This window comes from Ursus americanus, chromosome 1 (genome assembly GCF_024610735.1).
Source record: "Ursus americanus isolate L20-20 chromosome 1, mUrsAme1.1.p, whole genome shotgun sequence".
Classification (NCBI taxonomy): Eukaryota; Metazoa; Chordata; class Mammalia; order Carnivora; family Ursidae; genus Ursus; species Ursus americanus.
This window is the reverse complement of record NC_142127.1, coordinates 44,334,593-44,355,890: the sequence shown is the minus strand read 5'-3', so window position 1 is coordinate 44,355,890 and position 21,298 is coordinate 44,334,593. Positions and strand designations below refer to the sequence as shown.

At 36.0% G+C, this 21,298-nt stretch overlaps 1 protein-coding gene across 1 annotated transcript in view; it reads right to left on the bottom strand.

Annotated features, from left to right (window-relative positions):
* CSRNP3 (cysteine and serine rich nuclear protein 3) overlaps positions 1-2,425 on the bottom strand; it is a 78,594-nt gene extending 76,169 nt beyond the window's left edge. The window contains exon 1 of the mRNA XM_045780589.2: positions 2,248-2,425. Coding sequence (XP_045636545.1) covers positions 2,248-2,395 — 148 coding nt within the window. The 5' untranslated portion in view covers positions 2,396-2,425. The remainder of the gene's footprint in view (positions 1-2,247) is intronic.
* Between the last annotated feature and the right edge of the window lie 18,873 nt (positions 2,426-21,298).

The window sequence follows — 21,298 nt, the reverse complement described above, 5'->3', positions numbered from 1 at the left end:
TCAAATGTTTGCTAATCATAGTTCCTATTGTGTGGATTGCCTTTGGGGGTTATCTGAAAAATTTACATGTGTTTTTTATTAAATTAAATATAATAAATAATATATTTATTATAAGTATTTTGCAATGTGACTTTTTTTTTGTTACTTCAAAGCTCAGGTAATGATCCTAGCAAATGTCTGATAAATAAGTGATATTCCCATAATTTGATTTTTAAAAATTATCTATTTAATCCATCTGGAATGTATTTTAGCATATGTTGTGAGATATGTATCTAAATTACTTCTTTTTCAAACTCCAACACCACGTTTATTAAATACTTCTTCCTTTTGCCATTGCTCTGTAATGCTCTATTCTTATACATTAAACTCTTATATGTAACATGTTGAGATTTTTCTATACTTTCCTAGATCTAGCAGAGTATCAAGAAAGATAAATCATATAATTTTCTATTATGATTTGAGATCTGGACTAGATTTTCAACATTTATAGTTTCTTTTAAGAAATATACCTTTATTCACATTAGCTTATTTTTCCAAATAGATTTTTAGCATTCTATTGCCTTCTGAGAAAATGGCCTTAAGGATTTTGTTGACATTATACTCACGTATAAATTAATGTGGAAAGCTTTGATAACTTTATCTTTATATCCAGAAACATAACTTATCTCTTTACTAATTCATCTAATTCTTTTATAATTCACAATGAACAACATTTTAAAGATATTCCCAATATTATACAATTAAGAGGCAGCATGAGGTAATGGAAAAAGCGAAGACTATGGAGTGAGACACACACATACACCTATGTACTTAAGCTCAAATGGTGTGTGATCTTGGGCAAGATACTTAGCCTCTGAGCCTCAGGTATTTCCTCTTAAACTGAAGGTAGTGGTACTTCCAGAATTGATGAAAAGAGTAGGGCTAATGTATATAAAGCTATTAGAGCATTTGTGTATCCAAGAAATGTTAGCTATGATCATAATTTCCAATATAAATGTGCTTAGTACTTAACATTTTACCAAGTTGTTTCATGTATATTATCTCACTTGTTCTGTTGATCTTCAGGAAACTCATAGGATGATCATGTCGTTGCTAATATCACTATTAATATTAAGACCAAATAGGGACACGTGTATTTCCTTTTAAATCAAAAACACAAGCTCACCTCATATCATCATGACATATGTAAATGTATTTGTAGATCTCCTACATTACACAATAACCTTGTCCCTGAATATTTTATGGTTTTTTTATCTGCTATGATCATTGTAATTGCCCTTTCATTATGTTTTCTATTAGTTTTGCCTGTTTAAAGCAATGCTTTTGATTTTAGTATGTTTGTTTCATACTCAACAGTTTTATTAAGATCCTTATCACCCCTTTAAGACTATTGTTAATTCTTTTGGTTTTCCGGGTTGTCACATTTCCAAAATAAATTCTATGTTCTAGAATCATATATTAATAAAATTAGCCACTTAATTGAAAAATGGAAACACTAGGATTAGTTATCTACCATGGTATCATGATAGAGTAAAATCTTCCTGTTGGAAACACAAATTTAAGAAGATCTTTTAGCTATTATTAATCAGTTTCTTTTAGCTTGTAGATTGTATTACTCTAAGAATTTTTTCTAATCAGTCCTGCAATCTTCACAATACCCTTCATGATAGGAAGGGCTAACGTTACAGTGTGGCAGAAAAAGGAATCAATGAGAAGGCATACATCTCTTTTTTTCTTTGTGGGCTTTACATATTATTCTTGGGATGAAGGCTAAAACAACGGGGAGAAAGAAGTATAAACTGCATGCACTTGCACACTTGGGAGAGTTTTGCAGCTTTCTCGTCTCTTCATGCATGGCTGGCAAGCTCATTCACATCATAACCTAGACCTTCCACACCCAAACGCATCCATTTTCTCCTCCCGGAATATCATTTCAGCTGTGGGACTTGTCTTTCCCCATCTACTCTCAGTAGGGTGCTTCCTTAAAATTGATGATAATAAAAAACGATTGTTTTCATTGAGTCAGTTGATTAACAGTATCAAATAACCCAGTGCCAAAAGCAATCCAAATAGAAGGATCTACTGCTACCTCAAAGAGATTTCATTTTTACTTAATCCTGTCTTGTTTTTAGATCAATTACAAAAACAAAACTAGTACTAAGGGTTTAAAAAAAAATGACCAAGATGATGCAATTATTTCCACTGCAGAACCAGACAACCAGCTTCAGGTATGGTTTCTGTACTCACGGGGAAAATGATTAGAAGTGGACGGATTGACACTGTCCCCACTGTCCGCGCTTTCGCTGCTGGAAACTTCATCATCTGATTCCCGCACAGAGGAACAGGGTGAGGAGCCGTCAACTTCTTCAAACTTCCTCTTTAAAATTCCACTCATAGCTGCAGCACTGTCACATGTACCTGTAACAGGAACGGGAGCAATGAAGCATTGAAATATTTGACCGCTAGATGTGTAGCCAAGGTCTCCAGAGTCATTTTTATGTGGTTTTTTAAAACATGAGCTGAGCCTTTCCCTTGAAAGGATCACTAAGCAGTTTTATTAATTTTTTAAATATTTTCAAATTAACAAAATTAAATACGAGCAATTGACCATTTGGTTACCAAAATGTATCATTTTGTTAGAGATACAGTTCATTTTAATGTAATATCTCTATTCCTTTTTTGTTGGCAAATTGAGAAAATCCACCTGAGTCCATGAAGTTCTGTAATGAAAAAATGCCAATGTCCCCCAGAGTCCTAAATGATTCCTGCCTTATACAAAATTCATCTGGAAGAGACACAGATACGTATGTGAAAACTTCAGAGTCGAGTTTTAAAATGCAAGAACCTAATTAGCTGAACACAAGAAGACTACGAAATCAGTTCTAAATTTTAGGTAGTTTCCATCTCAATACTGCAATAAGATGTGTTGCCAGGACGTCTGGTTACTGAAGCCCTTGCCACTGTTTCAGAAACTTCCTAAGGCTATTTACCTGAGAGACAGCGCTGAGTGGGAAGGGGAAAGGGTGGGAGTAGTTTCTCCTAAATGCTTTCTCTAGGATGAATGGTCTTTCTTCTCTCCTTGGGCTGCCCTTTCTCCACGTACCCAATTTACCTTGACGTATGCACAGTCAGCTAAAGAACGTAAACTTTCCTTGCAGTGTAAGGATATTTCGGGGAATAACCTATATATAAATTAGCTTAGCTATATATGTACATGGTCTTACATTGCTAAATTAGGTTAAGTTCGCTCAAAGTATTACTACATGGATTCCATGGATTCCTTCTTCCATCTCATTTATGTCAGCGGATTTTAACTCTCATTTTAGTTCGTGAAACCATTCTCTCCTTTTCCTGCCAGAGTGTAGCCATCAGTCCTATTGCTCGAGAGGAAGCAAGACTTAAAACTATTCTAGATACTGCCCTCAGACACGTCTGAAATCACCCCCTCGCTGTGCAGATCACACAGCAAGCAGCGTGTCCGGGTCCCTGCCAGCTGAGCCAGCTCCTCAAGGTCTCACTCTGTAGTTTTTTAAGTGGGCTCCTTGGAGTAGCAGCATCAGCATCACCTGGGAGGGAAACTGCGAGAAACGCAAATTCTCAGGACCCCCTTCAGATCTACTGGATCAGAAACTCCCAGGAGGCAGTGCCTAGCACTCTGCATACTCAAATTGGAGGACCACTTGTCTGATTTCTAGTCTGCTCTCCAGCAGCTCCCTTCCTGGGTTCTTCCTTCTCCTTGGGGGTGTCCGCATACCAGCCCTAGAGTGACATAACCCAGGACTCAAAACCTACTCAAAATCTCTTCTTTCGCCATCCCTTGTGTGATTTCTAGTAAAACTAAATATAGTACTAGTTGTCTCAAAAGTATTTATCATTTACTTCAGTTTACTCATCTAATTACATGTTGAGTAACTGGCATGTATAAGCTTGATTCCTCGGGTGGAGTAGGTGATAGAAAAGGGAGTAGAACACGTTACCTGCCCTTAAGGAGCAAACACCCACTATGCAGGCTCCATCCAACTGAGAGTACTCCCACATTCATGTTCTACTGCCTTGTTTCACTAACCCATGTTTTTTGCACAACTTACATTAGCAATAGAGATATCCGATAGTCATAAGAAGATATTGCACTGTCCACTCTCTGAGAATAAAATCTGACTCTGATTTTATCACTATCCAAATTAGCATATTATTTTCTCTATCTTAAAGAGTGTGAAATGCATAAAATGTTCATGCATATCTGAGCAGGGCAAGAGAAAAAAAGATATTTAAAGTAAAGTTCTTGAAATAAAAGTAGGACAGGATATAAATTTTAAAATGGTTCACTTCAAACAAGATGCAAAGTAATTCATGAGGGAGAGACTCCAAGACACAAAGTAATACAAGATGGAAACCCATGTTAAAAAGTACATTTTTATAATAAGGTACTGCAATGGGAACAGTTACAAACCATATCCTTAAGCTCCATTTCCCTGTCCCATCTCTCCCAGCTTCTTTAGGAAAGGCAGATTTCTCAAGAACCGAGGACATTCAATTGAACCACAGGGAACCATGTGCCAATATGGTAAAAAGTGGTACTTGGTACTCTTCTCCCCAGGAATCAGAGGGGAAATTTTTGGAGGGATGATAAGGAAATTGAAAAGTCTCTCTTTCTTTCTGCTATTATATTTGGGACCGGCAAGCAACAGAGTTGAAGGTTAGATACAATTTTTGTCTACATCTTTGAGACTGAAAGAGCCTGAGCTCGACACAGCTCAAAGGAAAGAAGAAACGTCTGACCACTAGTTTGGGATTAGTATGTAAGTTGGAAATTAAAAATTCAAATACTTACAGAGGGGCATAACTTTAACATACACCCATGATGCTGGTTAGGTGCTGAACTTAACCAGTATTGTTAAGCGCAGCAAGCAAGCATACCACTTGTTTAGTTGCATTGCCTTTAAAAAATACTACGTGAGTGTCAGAAGATGTCACATGAAATTAGGAGGTTCAAATGACCCCTTGCGCACAGGAATGTAACCCCTTATCTAAACCCAATGGTAGGGTGCTAAAAAGAGCCTGTGGTTTTCTCCTATATCATCTACACTATCTCACTAGGGAGGAAAAGAATACGAGAATTTAGGGGGAAGGCCCTGTTAATAAGAGTTGTGTATACCTGGTTTGCTTGTACCCTGTGCTGGTTCCCTCAGAATTCAAGGATAATACATGGCTAGTTAGGTACAGATGCAAGTGAGTAGAATGAACGCCTGTCTTATGGCTGCCACGGCTCCTTAAATATCCACTTATCATATTTTTGTTCCTAAAGATGAGGCGTAATTAAACTTCATGGATGTGAAGCCAATGAAAAAGTGGTCAACATTTCAAATTGGCTTTATATAGCATCAAAGCCCAAAGAACAGAAGATAAATCTGGACAGGCATTAATTTGTTCTAAATATGAGAAGCTGAAAGTCTAAGCCTCAATAACAGCCATTTTAACACAGCTACTGTTTTCCAATTCATGAAACATATGCTAGTCAAGAGCATCACCATTTCTCATTTGGACTAGGACAAGAGCTTCCTAATTATTCTCTCCCATCCACTACTGTTTGCTTTCGATGTGTTTTCCAGGTTGCAGGCAGAATGACAAATCTAAAATGCAAATCTGATCATGTCAGACTATAGCTTAAAACTCTTAAGTGGCTTTGGATTGTCTTAGGATGAGTCCAAAATCCTCAAAATGGCTTATAAAGTCTTTAACAATCTACCTTGGCTAACCTCTTCATCTTCATTTTGAGCCACTATCTTGTGGTCACTATTTTAGCTCTAATAATCTTTCAGTTTCTCCAACCTGCCATTTCCCTCTGGCCTCCAGTCCTTTTGATATACCATTCCTTCCAATCTCCTTTTTAATTTCTTTTCCCATAGCACTACCACCTTCTAAATCCATGTTATTTATTTATGTATTTCGATGTTTATTGCTTACTGTGTTCATCCCCTGCTAAGAGATACAAGGGCAGGGATCTTTGTCTTCTTTACCGATGTACCAAGGTCTAGAACAGTGCCTTATAGATGATAAGTGCTTTATAAATAGGTGCTTAATAAATGTCTGTTGATGAATGAATAAAACCCTTCCATTTCTATACTTTAATTACTTTACCAGTGATGTTTTCTCTGCTAGACTGAAAACTCCATGAAACAAAATCATGTTCATCTCATTCACCACTCTATCCCTCCTGACTAACAAAATATCTGGCATTTTTTTATTGAGAATCAAAATGAAAGATGAAATTGACCTCAAAACGTCATACAATTTTTTTTTTTTTTTGCTTGCAAGCAACCCAAAAGCAAATTCTAGCTAACTTAAGCACACAGACATCTGTTGGAAAAATACTGAACTAGTTCATGCAATCTAAGATCGAGCTGAAATCCAAAATTAAAGGAATGCAAGAACAAGAACATCTTCTAGGATTAGGACTGTAGAAATTCCTTGATCTTTCCTCTAGAGCACCACCATTACCAGGTTTAAGCCCAGCAACTTCTCTCAATGTCTCACAGTTCAAGTTTAATGTTCCAAAAAGTAAGTAACCTTTTAGGCCATCTTGAGTCAGAGGTCAACCCTTTGATCATTCAACTGCATGGCCAGAAGGCAAAGAGGACTCAATTAGGTACTACTCCAGAGAATCTCACTCAGAGGCCTCAATAAGTTCAACTGCATTTCAAAGCCAATGTTTTCCCTTGTCTAACACTGATTTTTCTTATTTTTTCATTTATTAATATAGTCTACAAATTCACCATTTGGACAGCTTCCCCTCTCTCTGCACCCTCATGCCCTTTCTAGTTTAATTAATCATCACTTTGTTATAAAACTCTAATAAGCATCTTGTGGTCTTAGATGTCCACTATTCTTGACTAACATATACTATTGCTCTCAAATTTTTATCAGATGTAATCACTGCTCAGAAGCCTCTGAGCACATTTAATGAAAAAGTAGTAAAGAAGTATAAATGTTTTCAAATCTCTCCACAAAAGAAAAAAAAATGCCGATGAACTACACTAGATATTCTATGGTTATAAGTGCAATTCTTTTGTTTAATGTATTTCTGGAAAAAATATCAGAAGCCAGAAGGATGCAGACTGAAGTAAGTGGGAGAGTTTCGTTAAGAATGCCAAATCAAGAAGCTGGATAGAAATGTACATTTTAATGCATTTGGAAGAATGACTAAAGCTAACTTTGGGTATTTGTTGGAATCTTGTTCATATCACTCTCTTCTGACAGCGTAAAAATTTCATAGCTTTCATAGGTAGCTCATTGAGTTCTTACTATTCCACTTATATTCATCTAATGTTTAATCCCGTTTTCTCCTTTTATTCTGTCCTGATTTCATAATGCTTTGCTATGTATTGTAAGGAAATTACCACAGAAAATATGCCTTAATATCATCAGTCCCCAAATTCCTAGGAGTGGGTGATCTGATTTGCAGAACCACTTCAGGCTTGCCAGGTTTAGCAAATAAAAATATAGGACACCCACTTACATTTTGCATTTTAGATTAAAAAAAATCACCTCCAAGATATATTTGTACTTAAATATTGTTGTTTATCTGAAATTCAAATGTAACTGGGCATCCTGCATTTCTGCTGACAACCCTAAGGGGTGCTCTTAGCTCTTGAGGAGAAAGAAGAATGACTATGAAATGAACAAAAACATCTAAATAAGAAATGCCATCCACCAACTGGAGCTGCCATACGTGAATATTTCTTTACCAATCCGATGAAACTCCGTAAGTAAAACTTGAAAGGTCATTAGTGGAAATCATGAGTTTATCAAACAATTGAAAAAAGGTGAGGAGATGGGTGGTGGTTAAAAGGTTAAGGGCAGGCCTGGCCTATCACTGGTACAGGAAGAAATGAATTTAAAAGGAAGTAATTTTGGCATGGCAAGAATTTACTTCTATGAGAATGAGGAGGTCTTTTTAGTGAGATGCTGTCTCTTCCCTGGCCTGATGGGGGAAAAAAAAAAGAGTGGTGAGCTGTGAGTTCCCAGCTCATCTGACCTGGTAGGTCCTTACTGCATGGAGGCTGCTGAGACCAGAAGCCTTACGTGGTACTCTTTTAGGGAAAAAGGGATGCACTTGGTACCCTTATGTTCACTTTTTCCTGGGGTCCTGGGTTTATCCTTCGCATTGCTTCCTTGCTAGTTTTGTAGTTATCCGAAGTAAGGCACATCTTTAACTGCAAGGGTCATTCACAAGGACACTTGGTGTCTTGGTGATGTGGCATACAACAAGGGGCATGTTACCGTGCATTACAACACGACAGGGAGGACATTTCTTCCTGTTTTATCAAAGAACAAAATCATCTCTTTTACAATCTCATCCAATTCTTTCTAAGCACAAAAAGCTAAGAAACTATGATAAAATTCTACCCCAATGACTTTGGTAAGGTGAGGCTTCTGGCTTCCATCAGGGATGGGCCTGGGGCCCAGGAAGCACCAGTGTGAGGATTAAGCTGCATAGAAAAAGAAGCTTACTTTCCTTTACTTTCTCTCAGAGTGGAAAGCAGTTTTGATGTCTCCTCTGGTTGCTTCACCAAATTAAAGATGATCTGAGCAGCATTGCAAACAGGTTGACGAAAATACTGGTGTGTGGCTCATCTGTGATAGCAGGTGGGAAAAGCCTCTTTGGCAAAAGCAAGATTATTCACAATGTCACACTCATCAGCCAGACTGTTACTGGGCCAGATAGAGGATGAAGAGGACAGTTGCTCAATTAATGGTGTATAGGTTTTATTCCAATATTTAAGAAAGCAGAGCTTAGCTAAGAAAAATCATACTGTGTTATTTTGAATTCTTTGGTGGGCTATCTTTATTTATCTAGATGTGTTCCTAACTATCAGGATATGATTTTAATCAAGTTAATTTGCATAAAATCCTTTTCATCCCCAATTTTTTTCAAACCATGAGTCTGAGTAATCTGTAATCTATGACGTTCTGCCCTAACACTGACATTATTACTGCCCTGACACTGTTCTGTTAATCAAATGCTGATTATGGACTAAAGTCTCTGCTGAATAAGAAAATCATTGTTTTAAGAAGTTGGCATCAGATGTTATACCTTGAACACTTACCACTCCATAGGTTCTGGAACTATGCATTTCTCTTATTTAAAAAAAAAAAAAAAGAGGGGATATCTTCTTCCACAATACTAGGACCATTTCTGCTTTAACCCATTTGGCAAGAAATGAACTTATCTGCCGCCAAGAGGATAGGGATTTGGCAACAATTTCACAAGGTAAAATCCTGCAAGGTGTTTCCATGGGGCACCACCAATGTGAAAAATGCTGCTGGTGGCTTGCCAATATGGGAAGCACAAGTTGGCCAAATACACCTCTCTTGCCCAGGTGCCTGCTTAAGCCAAGAACCCTGGGGGCACTCCTGTCTAATGAATATTTTTGTTGGAGAAATGATTGCAGGGTTCCCCAATTATATATTAATTCCTTGTGCCAGAGTTGCCTGTGACCTTGAGTTAAAGGTCTGAGTTATTTTATGTGCTTTGGATCTCAAAACGTTTGCAGCCTGCTGATTTGCAGCTTGAGAATTTGATGAAAGAAATGAATGCTTTCTCCAGAAAAAAAGTGCACATAAGCACAAATGCATGCCATCTATCCATGGACTCCGTGGTTAAGAATCTCTGCTCTGCTGACTGATACCATTTCTCCAGCTTTGGTGGATATCCAGAACCTGGAGAAATTATTCATTGTGAAGACATTAGCTCCAAGTATGAAAGAAGTTTGAGAATCTGTTGCCTCCTCTTCCTTTTCCCACCAGGGTCCTCCACTCCTGAGGGCTGGGGTCCTTCCAGGTCTCTCAGTTCCTTCTGCCATCTGTGCCAAGGGGCCTACTGAATCTCAAGGGGACATTCCATATCAATTTTAGGGGTTCCTTTCTTCACTGTTCTCTCAGCTGCCACCTACCACTCTAAAACAACCAACCCAAACTGACCTCCTCTGGTACTTTGTGGCTTGGTGTATGGGTCTAGGTTGCAGGACAATTTCCCCAAAACAGTGTCTGTCTTTCCTAAAAGGTAGTTCGATTGCCTTGGTCCATTTATAATACCAGTCAGCTTTTAGTGAGCACCTACTATGGGATAACCCTTTGTACCTATTCTCTCTATGCAATTGTCCTCCCAATCCTGCAAGGTAATTTTAAAGAAGGAAACAGAGATTTCAGAAATCTAGATCATTTGCCTAAGAGGTCTGATCCAAACTTACTCTGAAAAGAATTCCGTGACCAGCAGCACGCTGTAGGTTAAGTGACCTCTCCATAGTCACAGCTCGTGGTGCCTATCAAAGTGTATCATAATTGGTGGCATACCTGCCATTTTCCCACACTTGACTGTAAGGTTCCTCACGGACTGAATATGTACTCCAGCGCTTGCTCAGTAAATGAATGGTCATCAATTTGGAGTCTAATCCTGGATCAGCTACTAACAAGTGGCCTAATTTTAAGTAAGAGGATTACCCCCTTGGGTCTCAATTTCCATTTCGGTCAAAATAAGGGACAGACACAACTGGTAAGAACAGGCTCTGATGCAATGCATTCCCCACTGCCTGGCAGTAAATGATAAGAGCCATGGCCTCCATCAGAGGGGGGGTGCCTCCTAATTGTCCATAACCGCTTTCTTCACTGTATGCAAATGCCAAGGGCTAAATTGACTTAGCTTTGCTGATAAAGGCCTTGCTGATGAATGGCTCCTCCATCATTACTAATGGTAATGACTCTATCTGGCTGGGGGGACCCCAACAAGCTTTCCATATTACCAACCTTAAGATTAGTACCAATATAAGAAAGACAGAACTTGGTTTTTAATACCTCTTAACCCTAAACATTGATCACTAGTTGGTATTTTGCAAGATGGTATACTAGAATACATGTGAACTAGAAGCCCAAGTCCTTCCCTAAAGTTAACTTCCAGGTTAACTCTTTTACTTAGCAAGAGCAGAGAAAACTAACCAAGAACACGATAAGGCTTTTAAAACTGTTGACAATTGATCAAGTGCCCATTGTAAGCCTATTTTTCCTACTCTAAGAAAAGTGCCAATGAAAAATTTATTTTATGTGCTTGCTATTAAGACTAAAGAACAGTACTTAGCCTAATTCCTTGGGTGAATAGCAAGACTTACTGCATTAAGGGGGAAAAAAGACCTCACCTATGTGGAAGAATTTAGAATTATGACTGCAACACGAAACACATTTTTTTTTCTCCTTAGCACTTAAGAAGTTTCTCTTCAGTCTTTTAGAAAGCTTCTGATTAAATAATAGAGTAGACTAGCCAGCGTAGATCAAAGGGTATTTAAGGGATATGATATCCTTTCCCTTCAGAAGAATCATCAGAATAGTCCAAAGGGAAAGGAACCTTGAACACATTTTCCTCATCAAGTACTCTGAAGTGGACATCAGAGTAATATACGGCCATGCTTTACAACCATACCCGTCCAAGCACTGTGATCCTGCCAAAGATACTGTGCAAAAAATACGGGAGATTTTACAAATTGGAATAAGTAGTAAAAAGTACTTTGGACCTTCTTTAAAATAAATCGTCACCTTAGACAAGATCTAGATTTTTACTACCTAAGGCACAGAACAAGTTATTCAACCTGCAGCTAACATTGCATTAAGGAGCAATTAGTAAAAATAATATAGAGTGTAAGATTAAATACCTGGGTTTTCAAGTCTCCGTGAAGATTCGATCTGCACAGATTAAAACTGGTTCACAAGAGAAGTCACATCAAACTCATACAATCTCCTAAAAGGTGGAAACTCCCAATTTAGAGAAGTTCCACCATTCAACCAAGTTTTACAAAAGCAAGACTAATGATCCTCCTCCCCACCAATTTATCTAACATTTGTTATCATGTATATTTATCAAAAAGCCCTTCTAGGAATGCTACTGAATTTCTTTTGAAAAACCTTATGATTACATCGATTGATATAATATTTCTAAACATCCTTCTGGTCTAGAGGAACTTTAAAACAGCAAACCTGTGACAGATTGTTTCATGATTCAGAGAAATTAGCCCTTATAACTCATTAGTTAGAATCAGACTCTTTATGCTGCTTTATAGCATTGGATCAACGAACATTTCTTGGGCATCTACTATGTGCCAGGCGCTCTCTATAATTGAGAAGTTCATAGTCTGTAGATGAGACAGAACTCTGGATGGAGCAGAAATGAATGACTAACACCTTAGTTGTAGTCAACATAGAAATGGAAAAAAAGTAGAGCAAAGGCACGTAGATGAAGATTTTTAAAGCAATAAAGGATATAAAATGAGAGCTCATGAAAGTACATATTGCCACAACATATGTGAGGATTTTTGTGGAGATTGTGCTTCCAGTTGGCAAGATTCAAGGTATCTATGAAGCCACATATAGTTTGAACTTTGATGACTGTGGTGACTGCCTTCTCTACTTGCCGCATCTGAATAGAAGATGGTACTAGGGAGGTATGACTTCCAATAAACTGCTCATGAGTTTCTATTTTTGGAAAACAGGTCTTTTCTTCATCTGCTGAAATCTAAGATGTTTCATCAAGAGTCTCTGTAACTACAGGCTTAAGCTGAACTTGCCTTATCAGCACCAGAGAATCAACCCCTACGGGTTGAAAAATAGCAATATTAGCTATCATTGATAAGGTTTTTATTATGTGCCGGGCACACATCATGCCTTTTCATTTTCATAAAAACCATAGAGATGATGTACCCCACTGTGCAGATGAAGATGAGGCTTACAGATTTCAAGGATCATGTCCAAGGCCACATGGATTCTACATGGCAGACCATGTCTTGGAAGTGACACAGGGTTGGAACATAAACCTTAGCTCCTAACCACTCTCCTACTCAGCTTCTTCACACTCTTCTTCACACTTTGGACTCACATATCCAAGACACTACATAGTAAAGGCATTTACCTAACAAGAAAACAACATAATATTTTGCTAGTTGTTTGGTTGTTCGGGAATTGCCCTAAATTTATAAGGCACTATTGTACTAAACAAAATTACCCAGGTTTGTTGAGGTAGTTCTTGGGCTCTTTAAAATGCAAACAGGCAAAAGAAGACCATAATAGGAAGCTTTTTCCCCCCAATACTCTGAACTAGCTTTCATTCCTATATAGTATCTTTTGACACTAAGTTCATGGAATCAACATTCCTTCACATCTTCAAAGCTCTTCAGAGTGTATAAGACCACCTATTGACCTAATGGAAATGGGAAGGATGACAGTAACTCCAAAGTCTCTGAGAACAGTTAACACTCAAAACCAAAAAACAAAAAAACAAAAACAAAACTTGCTTCACATGCACCAAAAGATGTACCATATAAACATACAAAGCCTTTTGTCATCAACAGCTGTGACCACTTTAGAATGAACCAATGCACGGCGTGCTGAAGCGACACTGTGGTCAAGAAACCAGTTTCTGGCAGAGCGCTATTTGTAGTTACGTTTGCTTTCTCTGAGAGACTGCAGATAATAAGATGTAAACACTTAACACCTCGTGAATGCACTTTAACTTCCATTTAGCTATGGCTTTACTCAGCATGACCATAGATAAAGATGGCAGTAAACAATTATTGGAGCTTAATGAACATTTTAAAAAATAAGTACCGAGGCCTTCCCTCTACTTGTGAGTTTTGAAATCATTGTTTATTTTCAGGGATACCATTTAATTTAATTGTATGATTTTTCTGCACTCAGTTTATTTCCCTTCTCAAATCTCAGCCTCATGTTGTTCTTTGTTATTGTCAGAACCTGGTGAGTTGTTTTGAATAGAACAGTTTTCCCCCTCCTGTAGGGTGATGTTACTGCATAAGAACGCTGCAGTGTTTTTTATAATAAACTTGTGAACTAAGAACCCTGGCCTGTTAGCATGGCATTAGCTACCTTGTATATCTTAACACATATATCGTATTAGTGACTTTTCAAAGAAATGAAGATTGATGGCTTAGCTCTCTTACTTTTTTTGTATGTGATTAGGGAAAATGCACACACATACACACACACATGCACACACGACTAAATACATTTCTGCATCAAAATGTGGATTTAAAAACTTGCATGGAGACAAAAGATTATTCAAGCAACAGCTCTTCCTAACTAGCATGACGGTAGGAGGTAGTGAATCTCAGAGCCCCAGGATTTGAGAATGAAATAGACCACAACCTCTGAAGTTGGTAAGAATAGGTATACGACACCAGTGTTTAGTCAAATGCCATTAAAAAAATTGGTCTGTATGTTTTCTTTGGTATTTCTGTTAGAGATTCCTCATTTCCCTATTAGACAAAGCAGTTTCAAGTTCCTGTTGATGGTATAATATGCCAGATTCTCATTGTAGTAACAAGAACTAGAGTTCAAACATGGTTTTCAATATCCTGAACATAAGAAAAACTAAGATAAATTTTATTTTTTATGTCCCTGTGCTTACAATACTGTGTATGTGCATATACCAGAAGTTCAGTACATAGAAAAAGTATGGAGGATGTTTATCTCTCTCCCTTTGCCACCAAAACCTAAAAGATTTAGAATTTAATGTAAAACAGAGTGCATAAACTTGATATTTAAATTGTTTTCAGATAAAGAGCAATGATTAACTGTATTAAAAAATAATAAGTAGTAACATGAGAAAAGAGTAAAATTATAAAAAGCATATAACATATATAAAAAGCATATACAACTGTATGCCAAAAACACATAATAGCAACACCATTTGGTGTTGGGGAACAGCTGGGGAGCAGTTTCTTCTTTTCTAATAAGTCCAGTGTAATGGTGGGAATAATGATTCTTATGCCATGAAAAGCCTAAAAACTGATTTCTACTTGTTCAACAAAGCAGAATGATAGGTTCTATATTTTGCTTCCCTGAAAGCAATTAGTATTTTAAAACACTGGCCATTAAAGGTATAAACTTCACCTATTTGGAAAATTGGTTTATTTAGTGTGGATTATTTCCCAACTGTTCTAGACAAAGTATTACTATAGCATTGCCATGCACTAATAATATGGAATAAAAGTAAGTCTTTAAAAATCACTTTTACAATCTTATTATACTTTTCAATAAAATGAATATAATTCTATTTACATTCCAGAATAGGTGACTAAAATTGCAATCATTTATTTTGCTTGTTTCCTAAGAAATGCCAGGTTAAAAGGAAGAAAGAAATGTGATTGTTTTGAATACTCAATTATTTTGAGCTTTTTCTTTTTATATATTATAAGCCATTTTGCTCTTATTTCTATTTTATAGGCACTGGAAGTTCAGTAGAAGGACATATACAGTGATAATACAACCTAAAACCTACACATGTGATTTTAAGATGACAACAGTTATTTGTAGATTTTAGACTATGTTCCATACTGCTAGACTGAGTAAAACATATTTGCCCTAAAATCTTTTCCAAGCTTACAATATGGTCTCTGGTTTTGAGTGATGACAAAGACAGACTGGTAATCAGAAAGCAGGAAATTAATTTTTGAAAAATCATTAAAGATTCCTTTGAAATCTGATATAACACCATTTCTTCAAGTACACTAACTGCATATTCTTCAATTATTTGTTTTTATATTACTCTATTTACTCTTCTACGTTACAATTTTGATTTGACTGTATTGACACAAACACATTTTTTCTATATACATTTAAATATTCAGTCCATGAACCTACTATGTCCATGCTGCTGAGATTTGTATGGAAGTCGTGTGCTCAAACTAATGCAAAAAGACTTCAAAGTTTTGACTGAATTTGCATAGAGACATAAATTATCCAGGATATTCAAAGCCATAAATTTGCTGCAGGACATATATAGCTCTCTTGTGGCTTACGGAAGCACAATTCTCTTTATTTCACATTTGTCTATTAGCAGGTTTTCTCCAAGAACCAGGTCTCTTCTTTGGCCCATACTGTTTTTATTTCTATATTCAGAATATGCTAACTGATACTGGTTGCGTTTAAAAGTTAACAGTACTGGACTGCCTAAATGAAATGTAAGCTGGGCTCTTTCCTCCTCCCTGTGCTCTGCCTAGAACACACACAGAGGTTAGTAGACCCGAACTATGGGCATGACCTGAGGCAAAAGTAAAATAAAAATTTTTGTGTTTCAAAATTGTTGGATTAAATATGGTTGACCATAAGAAAGATTTTATTTGGCTGTGTATGTATATAAATATATATCATATATATTATAATATACAATGTATATAAAATGTATCTATACATATTTATTTGATGATATATCATTTACACACACACACACACACATTTATTTATATATACATAAAACAAAAGTCTACAAATATGTTGTTTGGGCCAGAAGACAGCATATTCCATTCAACATAAGAAGGAAATTAATTAAAATATACCCCTTTAGCTGCAGTCATTACTGAAAGTTTCAAAAGAGAAAGAGTTTAGAAGAAAATGGCAGTTTTTGCATTTTTAAAAAACTCACACAAAACATGAATTCCTTTTCCTAAATTAATCTCAGGATTCATGATAAATGTCATAATGTCCCCACAAAGTGATAAAGGGTAAGAATCTGTCCCTAAATGACTACCACAAAGGGATTTCATAAATATTTGAAATAACTGTCCTTCACTTTTTTTAACAGCTATCCTCCTGTTTTGGTCCACCCTCTACCCACCCCACTCCCCATTTTTAAATAAAAGATATTGTTGCCAAACTACTAAGCCTTAATCATTATAATAAAATTAACGCCCTCTTTTCAGTGCAAGGAAAGTAATTAAGTTTATCTAAATATGTATTAGCTCTTTGTATGTAAGCTTCATAGAATTCATTTTAAAATCTTATGCAAATAAAAAAGCATAAAGCAGTAATTTCATGACTAAACATTATTTTGTCTCTTCATCTTTCCAACATAAATTTTCATACACATACAACCTGTAATATAGACAGATGCACACTTGATGCAAATTAGATAACATTTTTCCCCATCAACATTTTAACTGCTGAATTGATATATTTAAAAATTTTAATGATATGGATAAACGCAGTCTGATCATGCTGCTTTAATTAAGTTTATTTAAAAATACGTTTTGGAAATAAAAAAGCAATATGAACAATAAAAGTGAGTACACATTTGTTTGGTACAGGTCAGACTTTACTATGATGCAATCACACATTTTACCAAAGTGTGATATTTAGTGCTTGGAAAAAGAAGACTTTTGTCCTGCCTGTGACATTTATGAGAATCACTTTACAATCCAGACTTAACTGAAAGGAAAAGTCATAGGAAGTTGAACATGTTGAGTTCAAAATGGCATTGTCTAAAAAGTCCCAAAGAAAATTAGTAACAACTAGAAAAATTAAAGAAGCATTTTAAAAATATAACCCCCAAATAAGAAATTCTTCCTTTGATGCAGTGCTTAGCAATAAAATATAGAATGAACACCATCAGAAGCGAAACCCTCTCTTAAAATGAAATGAAAATACAACTTAATAAAACTGTCCTTATGGTGTCTTGTGGGATATGAACAAAGAATTCCATTATTTAATTCCAGATATCTCACAAGAATCTTAGACTATGAACCCAGGTCTAATTTAAAATACATTTTTTTAAATATGAAAAATCCCATAAAAGTTGTAAGTCTTGATATTTATTTATCTAGATGTCTCAACCCAGACATCTCTCTGCCATCAAAAACTTTCCAAAAAAGAGAATTATTTAGAAGCCCAAATTCAGTGTTTTCCTCACATGAAATTATTCCATTGGAACAAAACATCCATGTTTCAAATTGAAAAAAAAATTAGAAAGATTTAATAAACTAGTTAAGGGAAGCTGAAAACTGAGAACACCCTGCCAATTTCCACAATGAATTAAAATAACCAGTCCTCATCAGTGCCTTTTATAGAAATAAAATTAGGCGCATCACGAAATCTGTCACCGTACCTGCGTGCACTTTAAACGACTACGGCACACAACGCTGTAAAATCTTCACTCTGAGAAATAAAGCACACTTCATTTAACTGCTGCAAAACACTGCTGCAGAGAAGCCCAGTGCATTTTTTTCTGGGCAACTGATCCAGCCTTCCACCAGCCCTGTGACCTTTGAACTCCCTTCTGCCCCCCCCACCCCCACCCCCCCTCGCTTCTGCAGTCAAAGCCTCAGAGCTGGTCTTATTTGCATAAGGCTCAGGCAGCCCTCCAGCAGCTGAAACGGAATGCTGGGTAAGGAAGTGTGGAACCGCAGTTGTGCCTGAATACCTGAATCACCGGAGGGATGGAACAGGCGACGGGGAGTGGGCACGGACTTCTCTGGGCTGCCAGAATCACAGACCCCATTTCTATTAATGGATAAGTGTTTTTAACTCTTTGTTTTAGAGTCCTGCTTTTCCCCCCTCCTCCCCACCAAAAGAAGCTGTCAGCAGCAACTATGGTAACCAAGGAAACCCAAATAGTCAAATACTTCATTTAAATACATGTGGAAAACCAATTTAAAAATTTCATTAACTTCTCTTGTTTTTGAAACACAGCTATTTTCTTTCCCATTGGCATACATATTGCCTGCATAATCAGGGACATGGGGTATTTTGTGTTGTGGTGGTGGTGGTGGTTTAAACAGCATTTTACAAGCATAAATATCTTTTAGTTACTATACAAATACGTGAAGTCACTATAGCAATTCTATAAAATGTTAAATGTGCCCTAGTGTCTTAAAGACAAGCATCCTAAATGGAGTCCAAGAAATTAATTGTTAAGAATTTATCTCCCAAGATGCCTTTCAAACCATACAGCAGTAAAAATGTAGAGCAAAGTTAAACTATGTATTGAAATTTAAAGATTCATGTAGCAGTAATGCTTGTCTGTCTTTGGCAAAGATGTTCGGTGTTGTGCTATAATTTGCTAGAGTTATTTCTTCCCTTGTCTTCCTACACACAGCAATCTCTCTATTTAAAACATAAACTTCTCTATTGCTCATAAACCTAAGAAGTGGTTATTTTCTAGATACAGAAGGTCATGTGTGTACATATTTTTATAAATATACATGAAGGCACACATTCTTCTCTAAATGGTGAGTCAATGGAAATATGCATCATCACAAAATTAATCCATTCTTCTTTTGAAAATTAAGCTAATTTGTTTTTCTCCATTAGTGAGTGAATGGTATCTATAAAATAAAAGGTTTTATGAAATATTTTCCACCTATCAAAAGATACATAAAGTGAAAAATAAAAGGCACACAACCAATTAATATAGATATATATTACTGTAGTTAAATATAAAATGCATTGCTCTAATAGGAGCATTATTAATGTTTCAAAATTTTCTTATTTAAAAATTTTTCATTTAAATAATTAAATATGCCAAACCTTCCTCTTGCAGTGTATAGAAAGACATCAATAAAATCTGAATGATATATCATCAATTTATAAGACATGTAAACTATTGCAATACAGGATTTTTTAACACTGGAGAAATAAATTTGAAGCTTTTTTATTTGAGCTATTTATTAGTAGTATTCTGATTAATATTATTTCTGCCTATATAGAAGATTAGAAATCATTGGATGCATTTTTTCTTACCCATAAATTTTTAAATAGGATAAATAACTTTTCAGTTTACTATAATCATATAAACATTTCTCTATCACATCTGACTACAGCAACAATTTAATCACATTGGGTCAATTCAAGTGCATCTTTCATATTACACACTGCAAATATCCTGCAAAGTTTTTGTTTAAGGGAAAACACACATTAGCCCATCCTAATTTAAATCCAATCAAACACAAGGAAGTGTTGGAGTAATTTATAAAATCACTGACCTGTTCAAATAGCTGTAGTCTTAGTCCTTGCACTCTTTATTCATTAGAATCCAAAATAAATTGATTACCATTTTATAATATGTGTCAGCATCACCGAAGGCACTGTTCTTCCTGGTTCAGCGGAATCTTCTTAAATTTGCCAGCCCTGTGTTTTATTGCTGGTACCGTATGCTTTATTGTTCAGCGACAAGAGCTTCACTCTGCACAAAGACTCATTACCTACTGCTTGCTGCACGGCATCAGACTCACTGAGGCTGCCTATATGTGATCACATGGGAGTTTTGTCTGAGAAAGCCAGGCATGCCACTGACTTCACTGTGTCTATGGATATTTTTATCAGCTGAGGTCTGCTAGGAGGAAGGAATAACAGATTATGAAGCTGCTCTAAGTCATTAATGCAGCCCGACTTATGGAAATCCTTTCACAAGATTTTTTTTATTATTATTATGGAAAACGTTTGAGCAGGCATTCAAAAGAAGTTAACTAGATTTTATTTTAATAAGGGGCTGAATAATAATTTAAGGAAAGGGAACTAGCAAAAAGCGGTTTTCTACCTTCTGCTTTCTGAAAGTACTTTTGTATAAATGTTATTAAAGAGCCTTGCTCAACTGAATGATTTGACATTATGTTTTAACCTTTAGATTGCTGGGGTTTCTTTTTCTTGGAGGAGGTTATTTTCTAAAAGGATAAGTGGCTGTTTCCCTCAAAATCTCCTCAATGAAAAATCTCAATCACTAATAGATACTACAGATGAATAAAAATAGAGTTATTCTAATTACTTTTGATAAAGTAGATAAGAGGGTGAGTCTCTTATTGATGTATATAAATGAGGTAGGTGATTAATTTATCTTCTCAAAAGATGACACATTCCTAGAACAGCTGACTTAAAAGAACAATGAAGATTTCAATTTAAAGATCTAAAGGACATGTGGTTCATATTAATTCTTAAAATCGCAGTAACTTATTCTAGACAGCTAACCTCAATAAAGCATATGGTTTACCTTATCTGATTTCAGTGTTAACAAGTAGTTTCAGAGCTGACTATTTAACATTTACAGGAATTTTCTGCTCTGTAGATATTAAGTTAATATCTATACACACACGTGTGTGTACATATGTGTCTACGTATGTACAAATATATATCGTCAGATTATCATTCTAAAAATGATTTTAATAATTAAATAATTGCCTAAAATTATTTCTTCACATTTGAAAATGGATTGTGGATTTCCAAATGAAAAAGCTATTTAGTTATTGGATTTTGATGAAAAAAATCGATTCTTATCTCTTTAATAATCTGTCTACACTGAATTGGTAATTGAAAGCTTGTTGCTTTTTAATCTCAATTGAAATTTTATGACAAACACATGCAAAGTGCAACAAAGAGCACAGAAGGAAAAGACAGAAGCACCATAAATGAAGACCAGAAAATAAATTTTCTGTATAGACATACAGTACATTTTAATGGTGTTTGTAAATAATTCAGT